The 15140-nt window shown below is 40.9% G+C and overlaps 1 protein-coding gene across 10 annotated transcripts in view; it reads left to right on the top strand.

Annotated features, from left to right (window-relative positions):
* LOC148105978 (protein NLRC3-like) overlaps positions 1-15140 on the top strand; it is a 663817-nt gene that overhangs the window by 439035 nt on the left and 209642 nt on the right. Inside the window, exon 3 of one of the 10 annotated variants that reach the window (XM_087837920.1) lies at positions 10476-10554. The exons of the other annotated variants lie outside the window; for them this stretch is intronic. Within the exon in view, the coding sequence (XP_087694046.1) occupies positions 10476-10554 (79 nt within the window). The remainder of the gene's footprint in view (positions 1-10475; positions 10555-15140) is intronic. 10 annotated transcript variants of the gene reach the window in all.

Genomic DNA, 15140 nt, shown 5'->3' with positions numbered 1-15140 from the left:
TATTTCATTGTCTGTGGCAGTGTCGGGAAATTCCACGGCTTTGGAAGATGTGGGAACACTGAGTGGAAACATCCACTCTAAGTGGATCTTATTGGATCCCAAACTTTTCCTGATGGGACTGAAAAACATGATTGTAGTAAAGATGAGCTGTGAGTTGTGGTGGATCTCAGTCTGACTGTATTTCATTGTTGTGGAAGTCGCTCACAGATCGACCAATCAGAAGAAGGAACAAGCTCCAGTTTAAAAAGCAGAGCTCTGAGAACACAAGCACACCTTTCATCACTCGTGTCAACAATCTGGATATGACAAGTTGTTGAGTGAAGCTGCAGCTCTGAGCAGTAATATGCACATTTCTGATTGGCTCTGTCATCTTCTGTATTGATGCATTTTCCTGTTTGTTTTGGATCAGAGTGACATTTGTTCAAATGAGGAGCATCCACAGCGTTTCTTTGTTCTGCTAATACAGCCTGACTGTGTAAATGTAGAAGATGTGCTGACGTATGGCTGTGTGCTGCTCACATACAACACTGTACAGCCATGTTTCTAAGAGCAAACACAGGAAGTGACCTCGCACAGTGTGTGTCAGCGACACAGTAGTGTATCAGTGACTGCTTCATACAAGAAGTTGTTTGGATATTTACATCATTTCATTCACACAACATCTTCAATGATAACATAACAGAGTCTGAATGAAGCTCAGGTGTTGATGCTGCTCACTGATTGGACGCTTGGTTTCAGCTCTGCTCTCAGTCTTTCCTGCACAGGTGAAGGTAGAAAGTGTGACTGGATCTATAGACTGGAAACAGAGAAACATGCTGAACATTTGAAGCTTTGCAGCAGAAATGTTCATGTTACAAATACAGCAGAGCTGATCTGGGATCAGTGTGTTCACACCTGCAGCTACAACAAGGTTTCATGTCTCCACACGTCAGCATGTGAACTTTACTCTGACTCAGTCTGAGCAGTCAGACGCAGATTTTTAAAGTTAACACATCAGCACACACAGAGCTGAGCCCCTCCCACCTGTGCTGAGTTTCAGGTGGAGCCCCGCCTCCTTCCAGGAAGCAGCTCACCTGTGTGTCCGTGTTTAGTGTCCAGGTGTGGAGTGGAGCTTGTTGTTGGTGTGTGAAGAAACTGTAAGTTTGCTTTGTTTCCTCCTTTAACAGTTTGTCTTTAGGAGCTTTACTGTTTGTTCAGCTCATGTTTGATTTCTTCACACAACAAACTGTGTGTGTTTGTATTTCCGGTCTCTCCATTAAAGTCAGTGTGTAATGTTTTCCTGGCTAACATCAGCTGTGTGCAGCTTAGTTCAGCACAAATCTGCCGCTCCATAGTTCACGGTAACGGACTCACAGCTGGACCAACGAGGCCGAGTGTGTCCGCCACTCTGAGCTACGTTCGTGTTTGTGTACTTGTAGTTTGTACTTTGTGAGTTCACTCAGAGCCCACAGAGGACGCAGCGTACGTGATGACGTCACAGCTCAGCTGCAGTGTTTTTCTCATCTTTACCTCCTTTACTGTCACTGTGATTAATATTTACCTGCAGAGCTCTGACGCTAAGCTAGTCAGACAGCATGCTAAAGCTAAGCTAACGCTAAGCTAACGCTAAGCTAACACTAAGCTAACACTAAGCTAACACTAAGAGCTCTTACACGAGTTAAAAATGTAATTGAGCACTTTGTGAATGAGAGCAGCAGCAGCACAGAGTTAGTTGATGGTCAGATGGTTACAGAAAGAGCAGCAGACTTTGCAAATGATCATTTATTCCAGCTGTAACTCAGACATGACGTGTAAACAGACTGTTGGCTCTCCTCAAACAGGAAGTGATGCTTCACTTTCAGCCTTCTGTGGATTTTCTTCAGTAAAAGCTGAAGTCAAACTGTCAACATGTCAGCACACAAGCTCACACATGACTGCTTCATCAACATGGAGCTCTGAGTGTTTATTAAAGGATCATTGTGTGAAAGAGGCTCTAACACAGCTGACTGCAGCCTTTAGCTGTGAGCACACAGTGTCTCACATTTACATTCACTTTACTGTCAAACACACTCAGTAACTTTAAACAGCTGCTGTTATCAAGTGAAAACAGCAAAGATTTCAGGGCAAAGCTCGACTCTGGTCCCAGCTGTCTGTAAAGGTCACATGGTTCAGTCCATGTATTTAAACTCTGTGCTCTAACCAACTCATCCTCAGCCTTTTCTTTGAATAACCCAGAGGAATTCTTACATACGTATAATACAATACATTTAAACTCCAGCTGCTCACAGTACGACCATAATCCTGAACAGTGTAAATGACAGTGTTTATCTCTGTTCTTACATTGCAGAGACTTACACTGCTTATGTTTAGCCTGCAAACCAGTTTCTCTTTAGGATAATGAAGGTGTGCTTAGTCTTCAATAGCTTCTGTGCCTGCAAATGAAAAACACGTTTTCTTCTCTAACAGGATCTATGGGAGACCTGCTGGACCTGAACCCAGCTGTGTGTCCTTAAAGAGTGACGCGTCTAAAGATCGCTTCATTGATTTTAAAGTCCAGCCTCTGTCTGCTGCAGAGAGCTGAGCTGTTAGTAACATGAACTCTCTGATTTAACTGCTTGATGTTGTTGGATATAAATGGCAGTACAAACACGTCATTCACGGTAATTGTAGAAACTAATGGTGGTGGTGCGTGTATGCGCCCAGATCAGCTGTCTGCGGCCCAGGACGGTGTAACTCCGTCACAACTATTTACATAAATCCTAACTAGGCACTTTACACAAGTGCCAACATGAGAAATTAGTGACGGTCCCATAATGAGCGCCTGGCAGAGGCTGCTTCGCAGTAAATGACAGTAACATTCGGTAAACTAAGTGTGCGCCAAGGATTTAAACAAAGGAGGATAATGGCCGCAGCAAAGAACAAACAGGATAAAACACAGAAACTTACAGTCTCATGGACGCACACCTCTGCTGACTCTCCCCACCTGCAGCTCTGACCGAACTCTCTGCGTCGAAGCGTGATGATGAGGTAGAATTGTGTCTTCTGATTGGTGAAGAGGATGGGTTGCCTTCCCGCTCATTGGCTATTTGGCAGCTGTATACTGATATATTTACTCTGCAGATGTGGCTCTGTTCGTCAGCTCTGCCAACTGGCTTTTGTACAACCGTGTTATAATGAGGGAGCACTGTATTGAACTTGAACAAAGGTTTGAGGAAGCACGAAAGCTGTCCACACATCTGGACTCAACGTTGTTGACAGTTGAGCCGACGTATTAAAGAACTGTGACGTATAAACTTTGAAGGGGTTAAGGGCGCTTTCCCACATGAAATAAGTGTTAGTACCTTGAAGTGGCAATGAGAAGGAATGAGCCAAATCTTAAATTAACTAGAGAATAGCATGCTCTTAATGTGAAAATCTGACTGCTGCCCTACTTCAGGTGGAGTCCCGCCTCCTTCCAGGAAGCAGCTCACCTGGGTTTCTGTGTTTGGTGTCCAGCTGTGGAGCTTGTTGTTGGTGTTTGAAGAAACTGTACGTTTGTGTTGTTTCCTCCTTTAACAGTTTGTTTGTTTCTGCTCTGTGATGTTTGGACCAGATGTTCAGCTCTTATTTCAGGACACACTTTGGATCGCTTGTGTTTGAAGACACATGATTATAGATTATTGATTGATTGGAATCCACACTGATTATCAGTCAGTTACTCTGCACTTAAACATTTGTTACTGTGATCAACAGTTTAAATGGTTCTGTGTGTAACTTTAGACCCAACTGACACTAATCAGTATCGTCATGTAACATTGTTTTTCCCTTTAAACAAGGACAAAGAGATAAAATCAGTTTGTTGTTAAGAAGTTGGCATTCAGGTTTTACTGAAGTGAAAAAACACAAAACAAAGCAGCTCAGTTTAGTTCAGGGTCACTGCAAAGTCAATCAGACATAAGATTCATGTTTTAAATGCTGTGTGTGCTGATAATATCTGCATATGGAGTTTGCAAGTTTAAAATACACAAGTTTAAAAATATATTTGGACTCTTCTGCTTTTCTGTGTCTTTCTATTGTGATGAACACATTGATTGCTGCTGTCACACTCTGAGGGTTTTGTGTTTATTGTGTTTTAATCAGGGACCTGAGTCTGACTTCTTTTAGTGTTTGAAGATTTTAATCACTGTTAGTTGGTCACAGTGTGTCTCTTGTGTCTGTGTGTTGCCATCCCATTGAAGTCTTTGCAATTTTTTGTTGAACACTTTGAACTTTGTCCTTTTTGAACTATTTTCAGTCTGAATGAAGAGTCACTTGATTGTATTTAAGTTTGTTGCCCTGAATTTAGCTACAAACCTTTGCCAACGAACCAGGTTACTCTTGTATTAAATACATTTATCCAGTCACTTAATGGTACATTTAGATGAGTTAAATAGTTGAACTGATGCATGTTACGATTCTGTTTGTTGTGATGAATTCTTAGTAAATCATGACTTTAATGTAAGAGCAAAGTCTCACAGCCTCAAACGCATTTAAACCGCTCACTCCATAACTGAAGATGTGTAAGATATAAAGTGCAGAACGCAAGCCTGATACTAGTGTTTGATCTGTTTCAAATTAAACACAAATGAACTGTTCAAGGGACAAAAGTAATTAGTTGTTTGGTCCTTTGTGAATTCTTACCTGTGTGGGAAATGTTCAGATAGAAAGATCTGAACTTTTTTAACAAGAATCAGACGGTTGTGTCCAGAAGATCAGGTCTGAGTCTGTCTAAGACCTTGTGCTGCTCCTGGTCAGCAGAGGGCTCGAAGCCATCTGTTCCTGACTGCTGATGCTTTCCTTTAACATCTTTAACAAGGACTCGTTTATTCATGAAAAACAGAAGACTTGATTCAAAAACAGAAGAAACAGCGCACAGTAAAGTTACATGTAATAACATGTTTAATGTTCAAACACAGGCATAGTGTGACGCACTTAAACATGAGGAAGTTAAACCTTCTTCTGTTGATGGCTGATCACTGAGGCATCACAGAAACTGATGGAGTTGATAGAAAAGAACAGGAAGTGAGATATTTTAATTTACTTGACATAAAACAAATTAATTTTATGTCATGACATAAAATAAATCAAATGTATGATCTAAATCAAACCCCTGATGTCTCTTTGCCTTTATACAGCTCTGTTAAATGAGTGTTGTTACCATTGGTGCATCACTGAGATCAGGTGTTCTGAAAACTGAAACTATGCTGCATGCAGCTACTAGTTTTTCTATTTTGGTGCTATAAATGTTCATGGACATGGTTTCCTTGGCTGAAAACACCAAACATCATTAAAATATCTTTTCATGAAAATGATGTAAGACAGAGCAGAGAGCTAATGCTGACTTTAATGCTCAGGACCCACTTCTTCTGATCGGACTGTGTTTGAGGATCTTTAGAAGTTTTTCTTTCTAGTTTCTCCACAAGTTAGCTGATTTAAAACAAACAATCAAACAAAAACCTTGTTCACATGCCATCAAGATAAAACAACAAAAATCCAAACCCTGCTGCAGATCTGGTGTTCTCCATATTAGGCTACGTTCACACTGCAGGCGAAAGCGCATCAAATCTGACTTTTTTGACCCTATGTGACCCAAATCCATCATGGTGACAGTGTGAACGGCACAAATCTGATATTTTCAAATCCGATCTGGGTCACTTTCGTATGTGGTCCTGAATCTGATACATATCTGATGTTTCAGAAAGCTGCTGTTTGATGGTCATGTCACTTTAAATCCGTCTTTTACGTCACTGACACGAGACAGACGCCAATTATCAGCGCTGGAGAAGACATCGTGAACGCTTCCTGACCATCCAGTGAAACTGTTGGGAAGACAACGTTGGAGAAACGTGAACATTTTATTTGTTCTGTATAATCTGCAGATTCTGACAGAAATCTGCAACTATCCTTTGAAGCAGCGCTCCTCTAAAACAGCAATAAGGATCATTATTAGGCCAAATGTAGATAACAAAATAACTTTATAACTTAAAGCAAAAGTGGGAAACGTAAAGTCTGAAGTCTTTATATTAAGGTCATCAGTCAAACAATACTGTTGCTCTGGGTCTAAACAGAGCGCGTTGTCTGTGACGTCTTCTTTTGCGCATGCGGCTGCTTTGAGCGTTCACACTAGAGCGCGTTTGCTGTCACATTTTATTTGTAGTGTGAACGAGCAGACAAAACAATCAGATTTGATCAAAAAATCTGAATTGAGCATCAAGACCTGCAGAGTGAACGTAGCCTTAGAGAATGGTGAGCTGCTAAATGTGTTTTATGTGGTAGCATCCAGTGAAACAGCATTTATACAGTCTAGCACTGACTCAGTTCACTAACCAGGTTCAAGGAAATAACTGGAAGATTTCCCAAACAGAGAAATCATGCTGGGATCTTTGTTCCCGCTATGAACTCTAATACAGTACAGATCTACATGTCAGGGGAGAAAATATAAGAAACAAAGATTTCCAATAAAACACATAGAAAATCTGTTTTTCAGGTTCAGATTCATTTTCTGAATCTCCGCAGCGGCACGTGGAGGAAGTGGTGGCCCTAAGCAGCAGATACTGTTTGTAGAAGTAACAGAGGAGCAATCAGAAGCAAACTGATTTAAAGAGAGGGGGGATTAACAGATGAACTGGAATAAAATAAAAATTAATTGAACTTTGAATTACATAACGTTACTTCACTGACTAAACCCAAAATACATGTGCACTCAAGTAAACCTGAATCAAAAAAGAAACAAAGTTACTCAGCGATTAGGCAGCTCTTCTGTGAAAGAGTAGGTTAAATATTAGGAGCCACCATCAAAACAACTGGAGTGATGTCACCTGGAGTAAATGCAGATATATTTACATGAACTGAATATACCGTCCATTTCACAGATATCTTTAGTTTGGTTAAAGATTTTGATAAACACAGAAACTGATGAATCTGGAGTACAGAAAGTGGAATATCTAAACAAATGTAATAGCTGACTGTCTAAATTGAGTCTAAATTGATGGAAATAACCCAGAGAAGCTGCTGGAATCACTGAGCTTATAACAAAACAGTATAATGATTCATTTATAGCGCAGTAATACAGGTTTAAAAACAACAGGGACTAAAATGTCAATAATTCATAGTCCTTTTATTATTTAATTAACTTCATATTAGGTGGATTTGTGTGAGCGTGGCCGACTGATGACAATAACAGAGAAGCTGGAGGGAAAAAAGCTTTAAATTAGTTTTTATAGACTCTACACTCAGAAGTCAAAACAAGTGCGATGAATGAAATCCACATGTGCAGCACTGACAATAAGAAAGACCTTTAAAAGTACCAGGAACAAAACAAAAGCATGCAGGAGTTTAACAAACAAACTTGATCTACAAATTCTGTGGATGTTAAAATGCCTGCGTAAACAGAAGTGAATATGATGATGCGATTTTGGATGCTGATCATTTAAAAATGCTGAAACTTGAAAATAATCACAAATCAAACTGAAGACAGGTTTAAGTTCAATATAAAGGTTAATGTTGATAAAACGTTTGTTAAAAAACTGCATAAATAGGCAGGTTTTTGTAAAACGTGGAGGTTATTACACAGGGTTCTAGAGATATGTTAATTTAAGTCTTGTATCCATTAATAAACATTAAATTTGTTTCATATTGTCATGATTTTAGCACTGATCTATTTTAAACTTCAAAAGAAAAATCAAAGTGATTACAGATATATTTTTCCCAACAAAGCCCCCAAAAACCCCCAAACAACAAAAAAAGCCAAACAACAAAAAAAGCCGTCTGTTATTTCTAATACAGATGCTGAAGTTATGAGTTGCAACTAAATGCACAATGCAACCACAGGTTTAACCCTATATAAGCATGTAGGCATATTAGAAGAGAGTGAAGGACAAGTTTTATAGACTTTAATAGACTTTACATGTAATTTCTATCTGATCATTGTTGAATCAGATATTTGTATTTGATGATTTTGTTTTATTGTGAAATGTCCCACAGAACAAACTGAGGTAAATTACCTTTGTGTTATTCAAACACTCTACAGGTCAGGTTGCGGTGCTGTGGATTTACTGTGCTGGAGTGCAGTACAGTGACTGTAGTGTTCATGGTCAGAGTCAGGTTACATCTTAGGCTTCTTCCACCTGCTGAATTCCACTTTATGTCTGACTGTTCTCATTTTTCTGTTTAGGTGCAGAGGCAAGGTCACCCTCTACAATTTAGGCAACAAAACACAGCTTTTCTTACCTTTATGTTTCTCTGCTTGTGACGTACACAACAATGGTCAAGCTGAGTATTGATTAGAATTAAAATTTAGACTGTAACAAAGTTTCTATTCCCATGTGCTAACATTATTTTCTTATTATATTAATGTAGCACAAGGTTCAGTTCGCCTTGTTATAGAGCAGACGTTCCCAAAGTGTGGGGCCCGCCCCCTAGGGGGGGCGCAGAGCCATTGCAGGGGGGGCGCGGCATGAAAAGTGAAAAAACAAAACAAAAACAACGCTTGGACACTGCTAGCACGGGCGCCCACACAAACGCAAAGCAGGAGAGGAAGCATCGCTGAATATGTTTCCAAACCAACTTCATTCTAAGCCAAAGACTAGAAAATATGGTGAAGCATATCTTCCCTTTGGTTTCACCTGCACAAGTGCCGAGGTAGGTCTCCCTGCAGAACTGGTTTTCCCTTCGTTGGGAGCAGCACTGGGTTGTTTAAATCACGGACAAACAGGATCCCACATTCTTGACTTTTAGTTCACAAACACTTGTTGTAGTGACTACTCCTGACATTTTGGAGATGTTAGCTCTTTATACAGTAAAGTTACAGTGGGATACAAATAACATCAGGCTGATCCTGTCACAATTTGTTCCCCCGGTTCAAATCACGGACAAACAGTTGTTTATGTTTTTGAACCCATTTTGCAGACGGATTTTTTGAAAAATGTATTGATAGCAATGTTGAATATTATTACACAGAAAAAAAACAACTACATGTAAAATAATTACACCGCGACACCTCTGCCTTTCTAAATGGAGCGACAGTAACTGCGTGTATATGTGAGCGTGTAAAACCTGCAGATAGTCAGATTAACAGTATTTCGTCTCTATCTGCCATTCTGCAATTCATCTCATGTAAACAATAACGTGGCGCACAGCGTGACGTGAAAAAGGCACATAACTTTGACGTTGAGTGATGAACTCTATATTCCTCGTCCACACATAAACGCAAAAAAGGAGTTTTAAAAAATCTCCGTTCTCGGTGATTCGAAACGCCGTTGTGGACGAAACAGCTGCGTTTTCAAAAATACCCGTGTAGGTGTGGACATAGCGTAAAAGAGTGAGTAGTTTATTTTCTTACTACCTGTAATTTATTGGAGATTACTTGTATTTGCTTAATTGTTTACTAAATGTTTGAGGTGTGAAATAAACCGCAATGGAGCAAAATATGGGTGTGTGTGGTTGGAGGATGTGTTCGTGCGTGCGCGCATGCGCGCATGCGCGCGAGGGGGGCGCGAACATTTTTCTTGTAAAACAAGGGGGGCCCAGCAAAAAAAGTTTGGGAACCACTGTTATAGAGGATTTCAGTTGATGTGCACATGAATGATTTGTGTTTCCTCTGCAGGTGAAGGTAGAAAGTGTGTGTGAGCTGATGTGAATTGAGCAGCATGGATCAGTGTGAGGACAGAGAGGAGGGAGTCCCTCCCTCTAAAAGCACTCTGTGTGGGGAACATGAGAGCCAGACCAAAGCTCAGAGGTGAGATGACCATCTCTAACTGTCCATGACTCTTCTCCATGTCACAGCTCAGCACTCACATCACTGCTCCATCATTATTCACAGGAACCAGCCTGGACCTCCACCCAGCTCTGTGTTCTTACAGAGTGACGGGTCTAAAGATGTTGGTGTTGAGTTTAAATCAGGCGTGTGTCGTCCTGAAGAGAGGTAATGTGTGTGTAAATGTTGTTGTGTGTTTGTGAATAAATCCTCCATCATCACAGACGTCCCAGCTTCATATATCGTTGTTAAACTTAACGTAGGAATCACAAACATTCAGAGATGAACTTACACACTTGGCTTTATACGTACTTTGAGTTGAAACGTACTTGATCTGTGAATGATGACGTTTCACAAGTACACACAAGTACATTTACTGAGAAACTGCCTTTGAAACAAAGTTCAGTTAGAAAAACACTGAAGTCATTCAGGGAATTATGATCTTTGTGTTTTTACAGAGTTTAAAACACAACAAAGAAGTGTCAGTGATCAGGATAACAGTGGAAGGACTCTGGAGGATCATTTGTATTATTGATCATTTTGATCTCTGACAGAGAAACTACAAATACAGATGCAACAAGGGAAGCAGCAAAAGTGACTGAACACAGCTTTTAGAGGCTAAATTCACATTTCAATCATCAAAGTGTGTGTGTGTGTGTGTGTGTGTGTGTGTGTGTGTGTGTGTGTGTGTGTGTGTGTGTGTGTGTCCATGGTTCCTCCACAGAGTGGAGCAGCAGAGCTCAGAGGTTCCCAGTGGTCAGTCTGCCCAGCAGCATCAAACACAGCTGGACTCCATATTTATGGTCTGTACATGTACAACAACTACTTTATTATTATTAATAATACATTTATTTATAGGTCCCTTTCAGAACACCAAGGACTCTGTGGACTAAATGTCCAAAAGAAACAAACTTTGAAATCAGACGGTGCAAATGTGATCACAGGCAATGTTCCCTCTAAGCTGCGCGCATGTGCAATTGTACACTGCTGGCACGTCTCTGTGCACAGAAAATCTGCATTGCACACAAAAAAAATCCACCTGAATTGAAATTAAAGTAAATACGTTAACAATTCTGTTTTGCAGTGTTAGTCAGTGACTGGCTGCTCCTGTATGGGATTACAACGATGCCACCTTATCCCATTGTCCAGCCAATGATGCGATTCACATTCGTATATACGCAGCTAATCAACGTGGTTGACAGGCTATGACAGCGTCCTTATGTGTCGACACCGGTGTTTTAGCAAAGCGGCTGATGTGGAGTGAAGTTAATGACAACGTGTACAACCATTGGAGATGTGAGCAGGACAGACGGAACAACTGACGGGAAAAGTGTGGACTTTATACCAGTTTTTAAATTGTGTTGATCGTAAAACCAGAGTTATGATAAAATATCTGCAATGTTTGTTTTTCTTCCTGAATACTGTCGTTGTTTATATTTACTGCAGGAAGAAACGGTAAAAACTGCGTTTTATAAGGAAAACGCTCGAAAGCCTGTGAGCAAAGATGAAACCAATTTCCTATTGGTGGAAAAATGTACCATGTCGACCAATCAAAACATGATATGGCAACAGGGCATTTAGTTGTTTAGGGAGGGGGAAGTTTTAGGAGTGATGGTGTGTTTGAGATGTGAGAGATTTGCGACGTTTAGCGCAAATCTTGTGTAGTTAGTGTGTAGTTAGTGTGTAGTGTAGTCAATAGTGTTGTTGTGTGTCAGAACAATGAGGCGACTGCTGAGTGTTACAGGTGTTACAGCAGTGACACATCTGCTGCTGTCAGGCCTGCAGGTATCAGGCTGTTGTTCTCCTTCATCTCATAGTGGACAGAAATTATTTTTGGAGTGACACAAATAATTTGTGTGGCATCAGATTTGATGCAGAACAGCTGATTGTAACTTTCAAACTGTAAATAGTTTGAAATGTTTGTTTAAAAAAACGCCTTGGCTGCATTTTTAGGTAAACAGCTGTAAAAAAGGGTGTTTTACCTTTTTGAAGAAGTAACTATATAATTAATTGCCCAGCACTGGTCATTATTTACTGTATTTGCATCCAGAGTTACAGACTCTCTCCCAGACCACAGACTCATAATACAAGTCAGAGCTTAATAATAAAAAATAATAATAATAAAGTTGTGTTTTCAAAATTGGAGTTCAAGTTATTTTTCCTTCCAATAGTGTTAACATGCTACACAGGTCATGAACAAGATTGTTTTTAATTTTCATTGTAAGTGGGCTAAAGCAGTTAATTAAAAGTAGTCTAACATAAATGCTGTAATTAGATTACTTTAATAAACATGTAACCTGGATGATTCGATGCTGGCGTGACCACAGTGCACATGTCTGCTGTTGCTCACAGTGGTCCAAGGGACGCTCAGGGAGTTTGTGTGTTCAGACACATGAAACATTAGAGGGAACATTGATCACAGGGAAACATTTTAAACATCGAGGCTTTAAACAGAAACCAAAGTGAAACAGTTTGTAGTTGAGATCAGTGAGAATGAAGCTGAATAACTGTTTCTACAATAACTTTGAGAAATAAATGACAAATATGATGGAAATTAGGAGCATTAACACTTACTAATGATGTGAGTTGACACTCGGCTATATTTAAGGGCGACCGTGGCTCAGGGGGTTGGGAAGCATATCTGTAACCGGAAGGTCGCCGGTTCGATCCCTGGGCTCTCTGTCCTGGTCGTTGTGTCCTTGGGCAAGACACTTTACCCTACCGCCTACTGGTGTTGGCCAGAGGCAGCCTCGCTTCTGTCAGTCTGCCCCAGGGCAGCTGTGGCTACAACTGCAGCTTGCTTCCACCAGTGTGTGACTGCGAGAGTGAATGAATAGTGGCACCCAAAGCACTTTCTAAATATATATATATATATATATATATATATATAAATCCAATCCATTATTATTATTATTATTATTGAGACGACAACATTAGGTGGTCCTCAACTGTAATGGAAACCAGTGGATCCAGTCCAGTCGTGGCGACCTGTTGTGAGTCGATCTGAGCAGCTACTAATGGAAACGGGGCCATAGATGTGTTTGTGCTTAATAACAATGAATCACAGCATTTTTACATTACTGTTAAAATCTCATGTTGTTTGTTAAAGTGTGCAATTCAGGGTGTGTTACTAAAACTGTGGTTTGCTCACTTTCCAAAGACCCCGCCCCCATAAAAAGCAGCCAAACAGCTCTAAGAGTTACACACACACGCATATCTATCAAGTTTATTCTGGTCTAACACACTTGGATTTAGCTTGAAGAATGTTCCTGTACGAAGACTTAAAATGATTTAAAAAGCAGCCAATGTCCAAAGAACAACTTTGACACACCTTCATAAAGCCTGCAGAGCAAAAGAAAAACTAGCTGAAAGTCTGGCTGCTCTTATAAAAAGTACAGAGAAATTATGGGTCGCTCAACGCTTGTGCACAATATAAGTGTTTAAATAAATCTAAAGAATAACTCAAAATGCTACAATCATACTGAGAAAATCATCGACAGCGAACTATCCAAGTGGATTTGTTTGAGACAGCTCCATCTGCTGGTGGCCCTCTGCAGGTGCATGAAAGGGGCGTGTTTATAGTGAAAGTAGTAGAGAAAGTAAACCCCACGGGAAGGAGGGAGGACTCTCAGCAGCTTCCAGCTCATATTCAGACATTTGACTTCTCACTGAAAGCAGCAAGTTTGAGTGTCTGTACCTTAATTAGAAGAGATAACATGGCCATAGTAATTAGAGTTGATTGAGCAATGCTGCCCTTATAATGTAGTTTATTATTTTAATGGACAAGTCCAGTTTTTCTGTAGAGCCTCTCAAGTTGGTGACAGCAGCAGTGGAAGTTCACGTGTAAAGCAGAGCAGCAAATCAGGTCCAAATGTGTTGTTCACAGTGAGTGGGATCATCATTGGCTGCTATGTTAACATCCTGCAGCAGGATGTGTTTGGTCAGAAAATGGATAGATCACTAAGTCATTGCTGAGTTTAGGGAGACAGTAGACAGTTGCAGTAGGTTCAGCCAGTTGACACACAGTAGATAAAAATAACTGAAGGCAGGAGCAGACACCTGTATGACTTTCCACCTCTCAGCATAGATTATTGTCCCTGGGCAGCGCCATAGGGCTGGTAGATGTAAACAAAGCTGGAGGAGAGGATTTATTCATCTGAGAAAAGTCACAGAGTTGTGTCTTGATGCTCAATCATCCAGGTACGTAAATCCCAAAAAAGTTGATTCTGTTCATCTGGATGTTTTCAGTGGGAGAAACATTTCATCATCATCAGGTGACTTCTTCAGTCTCAGCTGACTGCAGGTTTCCCCAATCTTATAAACAGGACATTTGTATAATGACTGAAACCAGCCCACTGAAGAACAATGGGCTGGGAGGTCAGTTCCTTGATCATTGGTACGCATATTGTCATGACCATTGATCAACAACCACTGATCAATGCCCATGAGTCCAGTTCACAGAGAGTTGGGGAATGGCTGCAATCACAGCATTGTAAGCTGGTGACAGTTGTACCCTTAGGCCCCCTCCTCCATTCAGAGATGGTCTTTCCCTTTTCACATAAATGGCCTCCTTGACTCTGCCCTCAAACCAGCGTTCACATTTCCTCAGGCCTTCTTGATGTGATGTTCTTCTGCTTCCCTGGCTGCTGTGTCTGTGGGGATGGTGTTTGTTCTGTGTTGTAGCGTCCTGATGACACCCAGTTTGTGCTCCAGCCCACATAGCAAGCAGGTCTGGCCCAGATCTGCTATCAAGCCGGCACTGCTGGCTGACTTCTGGCATGATGAGACGTATGTCAACCAGATGTGCCCCAGGTCTGGCAATAACGCCACTGTTTATGCGATAGCATGCCATTTCTGGCCCGATTGTGGTTTTGTGTATGTGGCCCAGGCACATAGAAAACAGGTCTGGCTGGGATCCGGCATCAAGCTGGCACTTCTGACTGACTGGTGTCATGGCAGGGTGTATGTCAACCAGATGCGGGCCAGGTCTGGCAATGATGCCACTATTTATGTTCCTATTTTCCTATTTTAGTTGGAAGAACCAAATGCCATGTTGCAATACTATACTGCTATGGTAGTTAATGTTTCAAATGCAGGTTTGACAGGTTTGTGAGTGTACACTTTATCCAAAACCTAGTGAGGGTTTACTCATCGTTGCCAGTAGGTGGCTGTAGCTCAGGTGGTAGAGCAGGTCTCCTATTGATTGAAAGGTTAGTGGTTCGATCCCTGGCTCCTCCAGTCTGCATGTCGTGAGTGTGAATGTGTATGAATGTAGTTAGGAAGCACTCAGTTAAGAGAAAGTGTGTGGTTGGGTGAATGTGGCATGTTGTGTAGAGCACTTTGAGTAATATAAGAATCAGTCCATTCACTGTCCGAACAGAGTTTCGTC

This window comes from Neolamprologus brichardi, chromosome 3 (assembly GCF_056152115.1).
Source record: "Neolamprologus brichardi isolate AB-2024 chromosome 3, ASM5615211v1, whole genome shotgun sequence".
Classification (NCBI taxonomy): domain Eukaryota; kingdom Metazoa; phylum Chordata; class Actinopteri; order Cichliformes; family Cichlidae; genus Neolamprologus; species Neolamprologus brichardi.
The sequence above is the reverse complement of the archived record's forward strand: the minus strand, read 5'-3'. Positions and strand labels throughout refer to the sequence as shown.